Source organism: Molothrus ater, chromosome Z (genome assembly GCF_012460135.2).
Source record: "Molothrus ater isolate BHLD 08-10-18 breed brown headed cowbird chromosome Z, BPBGC_Mater_1.1, whole genome shotgun sequence".
Classification (NCBI taxonomy): domain Eukaryota; kingdom Metazoa; phylum Chordata; class Aves; order Passeriformes; family Icteridae; genus Molothrus; species Molothrus ater.
The window spans coordinates 23,227,855-23,241,126 of record NC_050511.2 but is presented as its reverse complement, the minus strand read 5'-3'; the positions used below and the strand labels follow the sequence as shown (position 1 = coordinate 23,241,126).

Genomic DNA, 13,272 nt, shown 5'->3' with positions numbered 1-13,272 from the left:
GAAGATAAAGAAAAGAAAATATTGTTTCTTTCAGAAAACTACCTTCCACTCCTAAACATAAGTGCCTATGACAATCTAAAGCAAAACAAGAGAAAAGGCACATAATAGTAGACACTTTTTTAGCCATTGTTTTGTCAAGGATTTCACATTTGTTAAAGCATTACTACAGAGAAAACAACAAGACAACAGCTGGAAACATGCATTGAGATGTGGCCTTGAGGAAAGCCTAAAGTACTTCTCCTGTCAAATGCTGACTTCAAAGAAAATTTGGGAATCAAGCACTGCCCCATTTTGTACAGAGGAAGAGATTCAACCTCTTTTTAAGCTAACAGTATTAAAGACTCTTTTCCTCCCATGAAATAGTCAAACTCTCAATGTTAGAATACCTGGCTGAAAAAAAAAATATAATGCTTTCTATCACTGAAAGGTCCTAAAAGCTCTAGGGGAAAATACAGCCACTCTTCCACCTGCAACACAGTAACAGGAACTTTCAGATAGCCTGACAAGCCTGAAGGACCCTTGTGGACTTAACTAAAGACCTCTATACATCTTAGTGAGATAAAGAAACAGCACAGATAGACCTGTGTCATATCAGTGAAAAACATTTTCCCTTTCTGTAGCAAACTGATTAGTCCAGTAATATATAGAAAAATTTGTCTTTAATAAACTCACCTTGAGTGTTTTGATCATAGTTGGATCAGTTGATCTAACATAGAAACTCTTCAGATAAGGTTCAAACATGCCCTGAAAATCAGAATATATTTAAGTATCTCTCCTGTGTTTCATTTACAATGTGATTAAAAAAATTCTAAATAGGGTATACCTTTCTCTGAATTGACATAGTGGCAATATTTTGCAGGACAATATACTGCACCTCTCTAGAACGTGAAAAGAAAAATAAGAGTCATTCCAAAAAATTACTGATACATAGAATAATTCAACACAGCAAAGAAAATTCAATTCTATTTGAACATCAATCTAGATACTAGTTCTGAAGCTTTTAAAGTGCAGATTTTGTGTCACCAATTGCTCAAAAACCAAGCAATAACTTACATACAATTTTTCTGAACCATGAGTGCTCAAATCCTTGCATGTTGGAAATCTCATCCTAATGAGAAATCATAATACCCATTATCTCCTCTTACTCAAAACTGTCTAATAGCCCTAAGATACTTACAGCTGTTGCTTACAAAGAAAAGTGATAATAGAGAAGTACTTAAGATCTTTTAAACCAATTTTATGCAATCCTTACATAGGTGCATGAAAATAGTCAGCTACACATGATGAAACAAGACTGGAAATTGCTATGAGATGCTCTTTCAGGCACTCTCACCCTAACTAGATTATAGTTTAGTTGACATTAATTTGAAGGCCACAGGCAAATAACTTCAAGGGCAAACAGCAAAAGCTTATTTTGAAGTGGTTCTAAAAGCAAAAGTGTTTCACCCAGAATGGTAACAGAAAACAGAAGAGCCATTCAAGACAGAAAAATCAGAAGACTAGTTTTATTTAAGGTACTGGTTGAGATACAGGAAAGAAGTGACTTTTCTTTTAATGAAACCTGAGTATAAACAAGCAATAAATCACATACAAATGATCCTTTCAACCTGTGATTACAAGTTTATACATTATCTGCCAATTGCTTTAGGCACTTTATTCATCTTTGCATAAAGAGAATGGGAAGCATACTGTCCTATAAAGCCAAACACAAAAACATTAGGGATTTATCTGAAATAAAAGATTGAATACTCTACGTAGTCCCATTTTACTTCTTTACCAACTTTTAAACAACAGATATTGAGCTGTGGAACTTTTACAGAGAAACAGCTCTTTGATGGCAGGGCTGACAAAAGTTAAGGTATATCTAGGATGAGTAATCTTGCCAGACACACAAAAGTGAGTTTTTTAAAAAACCTTTGTGTCTGTTTGACAAAAATGATTTAAAAAGTAAATTATTCTCACAGCAAAGTTCCAGTCAAAAAATACCATTTTTAGTTAAAAAGTTATTCTGAAAACAATGAATATTGTCTCATGTAAACCCTTCAAGGCTTTTCATACAAATACATGGAAATTCAAAATCTAAAAACTGAATAGGGAACAAAAACATTTCTGTGCAGAAAATATTAGCACACTACACAAAAACTATGAAATACAAATGAAAAAATAGCACCAATACTCTTATGAAATAGAGCAAACAAGACCTTTCATAGAAAAATGGACAAAATACTATTGAAGATGATTAAGTCAAAACAGAATGTTCTGAATTAAATATAAACTTGTTCTTTAAAAACCGTCCAAGGATTAAGGAAACACAGAAGATACAGCAGTATCAAGTGGCAATATCAATTTTAACACAAATGTTGTCTCCTTCCCCTGAGATATCCAAAAGCTGACTGGACACAGTCCTGAGTACCATGCTTCAGGAGACCCTCCCTGAGTAGGAAGTTGGACTAGACAATATCCAGTGATCCCTTCTAAACTTACCCATTTTGAGATCTGTGTTACAGTGCAGGAAAATAAAATATTCATCATAAGACTTCTTTAGTACTTAGCAAGACAGTAAGGAACTCAACAGAACTAAATTTACAATAATTTAAAAAACATCAAGATATCAAACAAACCAGTTAGTACTGATTCCATTTAAATACTAACTAGGCAGTCATGTTCTTGTTAGAACAAAAATCATATGAATGAAACACAATAACCAATGATCCCTAGACAGGATACCAAAAATGAGGGAATGACTTTTAGTGATCCTCATTTGCTGAGTGAAAGTGAGTATTACAGAACAATTTCAAAATCAAATTAATTTTGTAATAGTTACATTCTTATAACTATGGCTAGTTATAAGCCAAACAAATACGCTCAATAAAGTACACACAGTGATGTGAAGTATGGACTTTACTTACCTGTTACTACGGAGTAAACGCACCAATGACTTAGAAACAATACCAGCTTCAGATTTTGGTGCCAAATGCCAGTAAAGCTGTGCAACTGCCATTACCACCTAAAGGAAGAACATTCAGAGCAGCATGTCAACTTCAAATCATCATTCATATCTACCACATTTTCTTAAGACCGGCAGGACTACCAGCTTACTCTCCTTCAGAAAGCAAAGTGCACACCTGTGGTCTTTGAAATCAGCAAAGTAGACTGAGGAAGAACACTGGAATAAATATATTTTTACAAATTAAGTACCTTTACTTACTCCCAGTATTTACTGTATGCTATAATAAATAGAAGGTCATAGAAATAGGGACAAAGAGAAAAAGTATTAGGTAATTTAAATCACAAACATAGTGATACCATCCTTGATAAATCAGTATTGCTAACATCAGCTGTACAAAGTAATGAAGAAATATTCTTTACAAGTTTTTCTAATGTTCTTTTCCTTTATTACTACAGGTTCAGTATCACCTTCTATCTAGTTTCCACTCAAAAGCTTTCATTCTATTATTCTATTATGCAATTTATAAAACAACAGCTGTCTTTACTGGAAAATTTTAAAGTATCAAATCCAACAGAAAGTAAAAGCTACAGGGGTGTATACCAATATCCAGGCTAACAAAATTCAGAAGACTGAGACATAAGCAACTTAAACCCCATTTTTTTCTTCTCAGATTTTCTCATAAATAAAAGACAAAATATAATCTTTATGCTAGTGATTGTCATGTCATAACCTTTCCTACACCAGTGTCATGATTAACTCTCTGTTTCAAATAAAACAAATCACAGATACAAGTAAAGCCCTCATAGTGACACTTCACTGGTATCTTAAATCCTAGTACCAATGAAAGAAAAATTATTATTCAGCCATAAAAAGCAATTAAAAAATTCTAAAGCCAGGAAATAACTTTAAAATTTTTTAGCAATATACCACAAGTATCTTTTTACTGGTGACAAAAAACATAAGGTCATATGGAAAGCCACTAATTAAACAATTGTAGGTAAATTGTGTGAATAGTATGAATAACCCTGTAATAGCAATTCAAAGTAGCGGAATTTTGATAGCAACTTCCAAAATAGCACTTTAACATCTCAGTTAACTTTATATCAGAAAGTTAAAGATTATAAGTGTGAGAATCAATATTCTCACAGTCATATTTAATCAAGGAAATTATTTATGGAATGAGGGTAATAACTAACTGAACCTCTTAGTGAAGTGGGATGGCAAACATATCAAACATACTTGTTCTTTACGTGAAATTAAGAAATATCACAGACGTTGAACAGCGATTTTTTGCAAAAAGTTGTAAAAATTTAATCAACTTGTTTCCAAAGTCTGCTGGGCTGGCAGATCTTAAACGATTTTGAGAAGAGTCACACTCATGAGTTAGAATCTCCAAGTATGTTTCAATGGACAACTATAACCTCATCTATTTAGCTTATTAAGAATAGGTAGCAAGGTGACTTGCTAATCATGGTGGACTAACTGTTTTTGCAGTGATATGAATATTCATTATCATTAGAAGACTTCTCTCAAAAGACATCTAGTCCTAATTAGCATGACAATCTGAGGTTAGAAAGTTAATATTCTGTGATCTGATTAACAACACAATGATTCACCATGAGCATGGCTTTTTCTCATTCTAAAAAGTTACCTGTATTTTAAAATCTCATGGGAATAATCTAGCATACCATACTTATAATGTCGTATCTATCCTGGAACCCTGCCGGGCAAAAGTCGTAGAAATGTGGTGTATAATTGTCTACATTTAAAATGTGAGACTCGAAAGAAAGAACAAATCAATGAATCAATAACAAGTATGATTTTCTTTATAGATCTGTTCCATAAAACTGTACCAACAAACTGTACCAGTTTGTGCCACCCTAACTGTTGAGAGTTTTAGTATCAAAAGCTACCTCTGGTAGAGTCATCACATACTATGTAAATTGGATTCAAATGTTCTCATACTTTTTCTAGTATTTTGTTTGTCCGTATTATTTGCAGCATATACAACAATCAGTTTAGGTGTTTCCCTTACAAACTAAGTTAAATTCAAAATAGATCCATCACATTTCTCCTAGGGTTACTAAAGGGTATTTTCACCAGCTTTAAAGAGGTGTAGATTTTACTCTTCAATCTTTAACATTTTTTAAAAATTAGACTATTTGTGATTTAACATTATAATCAAAAAGGAATTTGTCATACTGCAGCATTTCGGCTCTGAAGCAGGGGCTTTGTATTTCGTAACAGCAGCCTGTGATCTGGGTCCATAGTATAGGTGGTTTTCAATTTCTGATCCTTCTCTTTCTGTTCTTCATCAGATTCATAGAAATTATTTTCACTGTATTCATCCACCACTTCATCAACCTATCAAAAGACAAAATGACAAGGACATACAGAGAATATTTGAATCAACAGGTTTTATTCATTAAGGAAGTAACGTACAGCACCACAGTTTCATGCAACATTTATATATACTTTTTAAAAATAGCTTTTGGCTTTTCTACCCATTTGCTCTAAACAGTACATGCACTGACATGAAAAACACATTAACAATATAAGCAAAATTTCCTTAGAAATAAGTTGTACTGACATATGAAATATCTTTACTATCATTCAACAAACTATTTCAGGTATTTTTTGGACTTAAAGCCCATGATCCAAAATTGGCATTTCTAGAAAATAACTTGAAATTAAAATAATATATAGGTCTTCAGAAAACTTGGAAAGGCTGCATGCCTGGGTCAAAATTCAGGTGTAGTGAAAGAATCCATAAAAATGTCTTTAGTAGAGACAGGAGGATGGGGGGATGGAGGAAAGAAGTGACAATGAATTAAAACCACCATTCTGGTTTTTATTACAATTTGGATGGACACTGAAATTTTTTTAAAAAGAAGAAATATGAAGGGAAGTTTCATTACTTTATGCCAATTTTTCTCTAAGTTTTTTACAGGATGCCTAGCAAATTCAGATATTTTATGCAATAGCAACTGAAGTACTTTAATTTCCTTACTTCTCTTCCCACAATTCTTTGTGGCAGTCACATTCTAAACTATAAACTCAGGATGCTATATCAAGTCCAGTGGTAACTGAATTCCTCCCCTGCCTACAGGACAGGCAATGTGAAAGGAAATTTCCCAATCCCAGTGCACCACAACCTGCACTGAAGAAGCTTCCTCTAACAGGAGGAGGATAATTCAATCTTCATTGATTCAATCTTCAATATCCTCACCTTGACTGCTAACAGGCATGCAGATCAGTACTATTGAATTCAACAGGAATATTCAGTTTGAAAAAGTATTTAACTCATTAATAACTGTTACAAAGAAACAGCTTGTGCTCTCACATTTCTGACTTCCTTTTATTTTAAGAATTATTTGTTTGGAACATACTTGGAGCAGCAGAGTTCCAATAAAAAGCAGCATATGCCTCTTATGAAAACACTTTTATTTTAAATCTGATTAAGGTCCTTCTTCATACCCCAACAGTAGAAGTATTTAGATGATCTTTACTAATCATGTATTTTATTGTAATTTTAAAATATTACTCTTCTCTCAGATCTGCTAAGATCTGGTAGGAAATAATTATGTTCCAGACCAAGGATGATGACAATACCCAGGGAAATTATTTTAATGAACCGAAATTCATCAAAATCAAGTTGATGAACTTCTAATTATTTAGAACCTGTAGTCAAAAGGACCCACTAAGACAAACAGGACATGTAATACTGCATGATTTGCACATTGTGATGGATAGGAAAGCAAAGTATTATGCAAAAGAGTCAGAAGACTAGGCTAAAAACCTGCAACTCCTTGGTGTACAAGAAGTTGCAGGTTTTTAGCAATTGTTACTTCAAATTCTATTAATCATCCCACACATGGAGAAAAGTTACCAGACAATGTGAAAACACTCAATCACAAAAAAACCCTTAAAGCCTTAAGCTGACCTACTGACTATATTCAATGCCAAAATAATACAAGTGTAAGTTCAGAATCATACTATTATTTGGGTTGGAAAAGACCTTTCAGCTCATATAGTCCAATTGTTAACCCAGCACTGCCAAGTTCATCACTAAATCATGTCCTGAAGCACCATGTCTACAAGTCCTTTAAATATCTCTAGGGTTGCAGACTCTACCCCTTCCTCAGGCAGCCCATTCCAGGGCTTGACAACTCTCACTCAAAAAATTCTTTCCAATATCCAATCTAAATCTCCTCTGGTGCAACTTGAGGCCATATGCTCTTGTCATGTCGCTTGACCCTGACCCAGCTACAACCTCCTTTCAGGTTACTGCAAAGAGTGATAAGGTCACCACTGAGCCTCCTTTTCTTCCAGTCACTCCTCACAGAAGTCATGCTCCAGACTCTTCACCAGCTCCATTGCCCTTCTCTGGAATTGTTCCAAGACTTCAATGTCTTTTCTATCATGAAGAGCCCAGAGCTGGACACAGGTGTGGCCTCAGCAGTGCCCAGTACAGGGGGCCAATCCCTGCCCTGGCCCTGCTGGCCACAGCATTGCTGATCCAGGCCAGGATGCCATTGGCCTTCTTGGCCACCTGGGCACAGCCTGGCTCATGTTCAGCTGCTGTCACCAGCACCCCCAGGTCCTTTCCAGCCACTCTGCCCCAGCCTGTGCAGCTGCCTGGGCTTGCTGTGACCCAAGGGCAGGATCCAGCACTGGGCCTTGCGGAACCTCACACCATTGGCCTCAGCCATGATCCAGCCTGTCCAGATCCCTCTGCAGAGCCTTCCTGCCCTTCAGATTGCCCTCTTCACTGCCACTCAGCTTGGTGTCACCTGCAAATTGATTGAGAATGCACTCAATGCCCTTCATCATGAGTCATCAATGAGGGCATTAAACAAGACTGGCCCAGCAGTGAGCCCTACGGAATAGCACAGGTGACCAGCCACCCGCTGGATATAACTCCAGACACCACCACTCCTCTGAGTGGCCAGCCAGCAACTCTTAACCAGCAAAGCACACATGCATCCAAGCCACGGGCTGCCAGTTTCTCCAGGATAATGCTGTGGAAATATTTTCAAAGTCTTTACTAAAGTCCAGTTTGCCAACATTCACAGCCCTTCCCTACCCTATTAAACTAGGAGCTTAAGTTTGTCAAGCAGGACCTGCCTTTTACAAATCCACGCTGGCTAGGCCTGATCCTAAGGTTGTCCCACTTGTGCCATGTAACAGCACTCAGGATGACCTGCTCCATCCATATCCTTGCTCACTACTGAGGTCAAGCTGAAAAGCCTGACAGTTCCCCAGATCCTCCCCTGAACCCTCTGTGTAGATGGGTGTCATATTTGCCAACCTCCAATCAACTGGGATTTTCATGGTTAACCAGGACTATTGCTAAATGATGGAATGTGGCTCAGGCTCCGGCTTCTTCAGTACCCATGGATGGATGCTATGTAACCCATAGACTTTTTTGTGTGTAAGTGGTGTAGCACACTATTTCCCATTGGATCATGGGGGCTTCATTCTCTTCCTCATCCTCTCTGTCTTACAGACCAGGGGCTGGGTACCTCAAGAACAATTGGTTTTACAATTATTGCCCTCTTCACTTCAGAAAAGGCACCTCAGTCTTCTCCGTATCTTAATACTTATTTCCCCCTGCAGTTTTCCTGGACCACCTTCTTACTTCTCTGACAATGAAAAGCTCTGTCATTTTGTCATCACAGTGGCCCAGAGAGCCTCCAACCATCATATCCCATCACCCACCAGTCCTTCTCTGCTCAGAAACAACAGTTCCAGTAGGGTGCCCTACCTTGTTGACATCCTGACCAGCTGTGTCAGGGCATTATCTTCCCGGAACCTCCTAGACTGGTTCCCCTCCACTGTATTGTATTTTCAGCAGGCATCTGGTAAATTGAGAATGAAGACTACTGACTGTGAGACATCTTTCATCTGCTCACAGACTATTTTATCTGCCTCTTCAACATTTCTTTCATCTTCCTCTTCCAACTAGCTTGGAAGTCTGCATTTACCTGAGCAAGTCTGTTTTGACATGCACTAGGTTATTCTTATAATTTCTGCTATCATTGCATAGCTTATTTCTGGATAGAACACAATTCTAGGATTCTCTTCACTCATTCCAAGCCTAGGCAGAAAATCTGAAACTGAACTCAGACACAATAAATTACTGCCAAAATTTCAGACCACCAAGCTGAAACCTCATCTTAAGACATCTAGCTGAATTGTTGCTCTGTCCCCAGATAAACCTTGCAGTACAAGTACTGAAGCCTGTACTACAGAAACAGATTGGGACAAGCAGTAATTCTTTTCTGAAGTGGCACAGAACCAGTTTCTGGGGGGCAAGCACAAGCAAAGCCTCTTTGTGCAAAGCTTTCCACTTTTGTTAGAACCGAGATCTTAGAAAGCACCTCCATGCTCAACAATAGTGCTATGGTGTTCTGGAGAAGGAAAATTACCTGAGTGGTATTACACTGATACTAGGCCTACATCTTGAATCTCAATCAGAAAAAGCAGGCATGGGTAGGGTATAATGGAGATAGAAATACTATTAACATTAATATTTTTTCCTGCCAGCAGAGGACTGAAAGTAAGACTCTTACACAGGAAGATGAAAGTCTGTTTTAACTATTAATTTAACTCTTTAACTAAGTAATTAACTATTGAATCAACAACTGACAGATGATTTCCTATGCACTTATTCTCCAATCTTCACTATCTATAGTGCACTACACTAGACTGAGGAATATGCTTCTTCACACATCCCTGAAGAAATGCTAAATATGGGCAACACACAAATTTTACTTTCACAGATGTCTAATTAGAACTCAGACTGATGCTAACCAGTACATATTAGCAACTTTATCAGAAATAAAACCAATCCTCTAATCCTTTTTGACAATAGAGATATAGCATGAGCGTTCTGGGAGTAGATTCAAATGTTCCAATGCTTTCTGTTGTCATTTCAATCCCTTTAGATGCAGTTTCACAGTTGATTTAAGACTAATCAGTCCAACGTAAGTTTATTGTTTTGTTTGCTTTTTTGAAAGGATGTTTTATTTTCACCAAGACCAGTAAAATGATCTGTCTAACCCTGTGGTCATAGGATCACTAGAACTACTGGATTTTCAAAAGCACTAAGTGGTAAAGGGAGAACAGAAGAGTGGCAGTTTTTAGTTAAACTGCATTAAATACACGTAACTGTTTGTAGTAGCACATGATTTAATTGCGCAGTTAATAGCTTTTCTAAATTGCAAAATGACTAAGAAGTTCAGAACCCTGGGAGAATAAAATTATTAAAAACTGAGACCACAGTATTCCAGACTACAATTTGCAACTAGACTCTGTGCATTCCCCATCTACCATGATTTATTCACAACAGAGAAGTGAGTATTTTAGTGTGGAAGAACATGCATAATTCTTTTTTACATTATTCCAGACATACAATTCAGGGACATCTTCATAAAGTATTAACAGCTGACATGAAGAATCAGGCACATAGCTCATTTACTTAGTGACTTTAAAAAAAGGCTAATGGAATTTGCGAACATTTGAATGAGATTTTGCTAGAAGTTACATTTAATATGACATAAAAGTTGAGAATGTGACTTCCATTTAGGGTAAAATACTACATTTGTAGTATTATGTGAATACTACAATTACCTCCAAACAGAGCTTCACACACCCACATACTGAGATAAAACAAAGCTTCAATGATATCCAAAGCATGAATACACAGTATTTTCCCACTTTGCCAGCCTTAAATCCATCTTGTATTGAAAAAATTATTCAAATATTTGCATTCCATAGTTAGGTATAAATGATTTGAAGCTACAAATTTCAGTTTCTTTCCTCAGTTTCATACGGAAATATACTCACAGCTTTCTTCTGATGCCTGGAGCAAAATCTTTAGCAAACAAGATTATCACTATCTTCCAGAGACCTTTCTAATATTTCCGAGAACTGTTCTTAAGTGAGTTTTGGATAAGCTAGATTTTGAAAGTAAAAAGAATTTTGGTACTAGTCACTATACGGTAACTGACTGCAATACCACAAACTACCTTAGCCCACCAAGATCAGTATTCACCTGCTGAATGAAAAACAGTTTCCTTGAAAAGGGAAAATGGAGGATAATCTATGAACGGTTTGCTACTTAAAGCATTAATGCATTTCATAAGATAGAGCTGAAATTTTGATGCTGTATGTGAACATGCCTACCTAAATCCTTCCACATGCTTTATAGATGAGGTTCAGAACACCAGAACAGACCTGTTGTTGCTCAGTAGATTAGCTGTGAGAAGTTTCTGACAGAAGACCAGACCTCAACCAATCACACTTGTTAACAGACAAATGCTAGTAGAAGTATTCATCTTCTCCACAACAGCAAAACCTTGAATATGATTGAGGTTTCTCAGCAGAAATAAAGCTTGACAAGAATTGTTAGAGGTCTTAAAAAAAGGCACAACCTTGCATGATAAAAACACTTGAGACAGTAGAGAAAGTAAAGTGTAACCAACATAATTTGCAGCCTGGCTGGAGAGAGGCTTTAGAAGGCACAAGCAAAGTTTGGTAAGTTTGGCTTATGAAGCCAAAAGGAGTTGAAGAGATAAAGAATAAAGGGACCAGATCCTCTGCTCCATAAGTAATAGTTTTCTTTCAAGTACTAAACAGCCAGCAAAAAGTATACTGACTCATTCTAAGGTAAGCTGCAATTTATAAGCAGTTGTGTGATATAGACTTGGGCTACTGTGAATGGCCTGACAGAACATAGTAATGACTCTGATGTCCCTGTAGAAGTAGGGAAGTATTTCAAATGCCTAAGTGTAAGCCTCTAGTGCCATTTTATGCTCCCTTGAACATGAAAAAAAATCTGCATGAAACTGGGAAGACTCTGGAAGTATGGAGCCTACAGGAAATCCATAAAAACTGAAGACATCTGAAGACAACTGAAGACAAGGGCATCTTGTAGCATTTTGAACAACACTGGACACCCAGACATATTACAGAATTATCATAACCTAGTCTGTCTAAAGGTTAAAATTTTCAGATACTTACCCTTCTATAGGACCTTCTTAGAGAAATGAGAATGAGCACTCCTTCAGTTTTCATGTAAGTTGCTATGAAATTACTTAGCAGAGATGTTACTGTAGTTGTGATATACTGCAAAAAAGTAATGTTCAGCAGTCCTCAGACTATCCAGTAATACTCAAAATATTTTCCTGTTTAAAAATAGTTACTGAAACATTTTCTTGTTACATTGAAAGGAAACAATTTTCAACATCTAACAAACTCCTGATGCTCCTGTGTTAAGAACCATTGGAAAGGAACAGGCTGGGGATTACAAGACAAATAAGAAACACTGAGTCACAGAACCAGGATGCAGGATGTTACAGAAATGATTACAAACTGTGCCTACTCCTGAATGGACAGAAAGCTAGTGTCTTTGCTTTCACTAGACCAAAACAGAGTGTTCTGTGTGGTCTTGGACACAGTGCATTTACAAATTTCAGCAACAAAGTTACTTAAAAGTGAATAAGAATTTTAGAAACTTAACTTATCACTTCTACCTCACAGAATATAAAAATATTCAGGTAATGAACTAGTGGTCTGGGATATGACGTGTCTTTTATCAAGGAAGAATTTTTAGAATTTTTAGTAAGAAGGCTTCCTGAACAAACAGCCAGTCATAGGACCTCCAGAATGCAATGATCAAGAAGTGCATAATATAAATAATAACGCACAGCCTATATTATATATACAAAATATCAATATTATCCTATCACCTAACATTGCATTCTGTCAGTCTTCCAAAGACTAGACCTGTTGCTCCTATTCAAGTCTAAAAGCATTTTCACTTAGGTGAACAATGGAATGAAGAATCAATATAGACTGCAAGATCACAGTTATATTACTCTGATTTCCTTATACATTATAATTTTTACTTCAATTATAACTATAGTCTATTAATTACCATTTGGATAAAGAGGTCAGAAGGAAAACCTAAGTGTTCAGCTGGACTTGTAGAATTATGAAGATCTGAAGCCACTGAAACAGACTTGAACTTAAAACAGTACCCTCTTTCAAGGACCACTTTATATTTATTACAACTCTATTCAAATGACTGTAAGAGAATTGTACAGAAAATGTAATATATTAAGATAATTACATAGAAGATACAATATAATTCCAGTGAAGTACAATGGAAATTTTAACTTTACTTTTGAGGTTTTGATAAGAGATTTGCATGCTTTTGTGGATTCCACACATTTGTGGATTTTAAGAGTTGAGTTATACAAAGAGATAAACATGCTTTCAGTTAATTAAAATTGAAGTATTAATGGAAATTCCAT

At 36.3% G+C, this 13,272-nt stretch overlaps 1 protein-coding gene across 4 annotated transcripts in view; it reads right to left on the bottom strand.

The window, feature by feature from the left end:
• The window catches only part of AP3B1 (adaptor related protein complex 3 subunit beta 1), a 153,012-nt gene that overhangs the window by 91,970 nt on the left and 47,770 nt on the right, over nt 1–13,272 (bottom strand). For all 4 annotated transcript variants that reach the window (XM_036403599.1, XM_036403598.2, XM_054517948.1 and 1 more), the window contains 4 exons: nt 5,153–5,314; nt 2,910–3,007; nt 824–878; nt 673–744 (listed from right to left, as the gene is read on the bottom strand). In XM_036403599.1, coding sequence (XP_036259492.1) covers nt 673–744; nt 824–878; nt 2,910–3,007; nt 5,153–5,314 — 387 coding nt within the window. The remainder of the gene's footprint in view (nt 1–672; nt 745–823; nt 879–2,909; nt 3,008–5,152; nt 5,315–13,272) is intronic.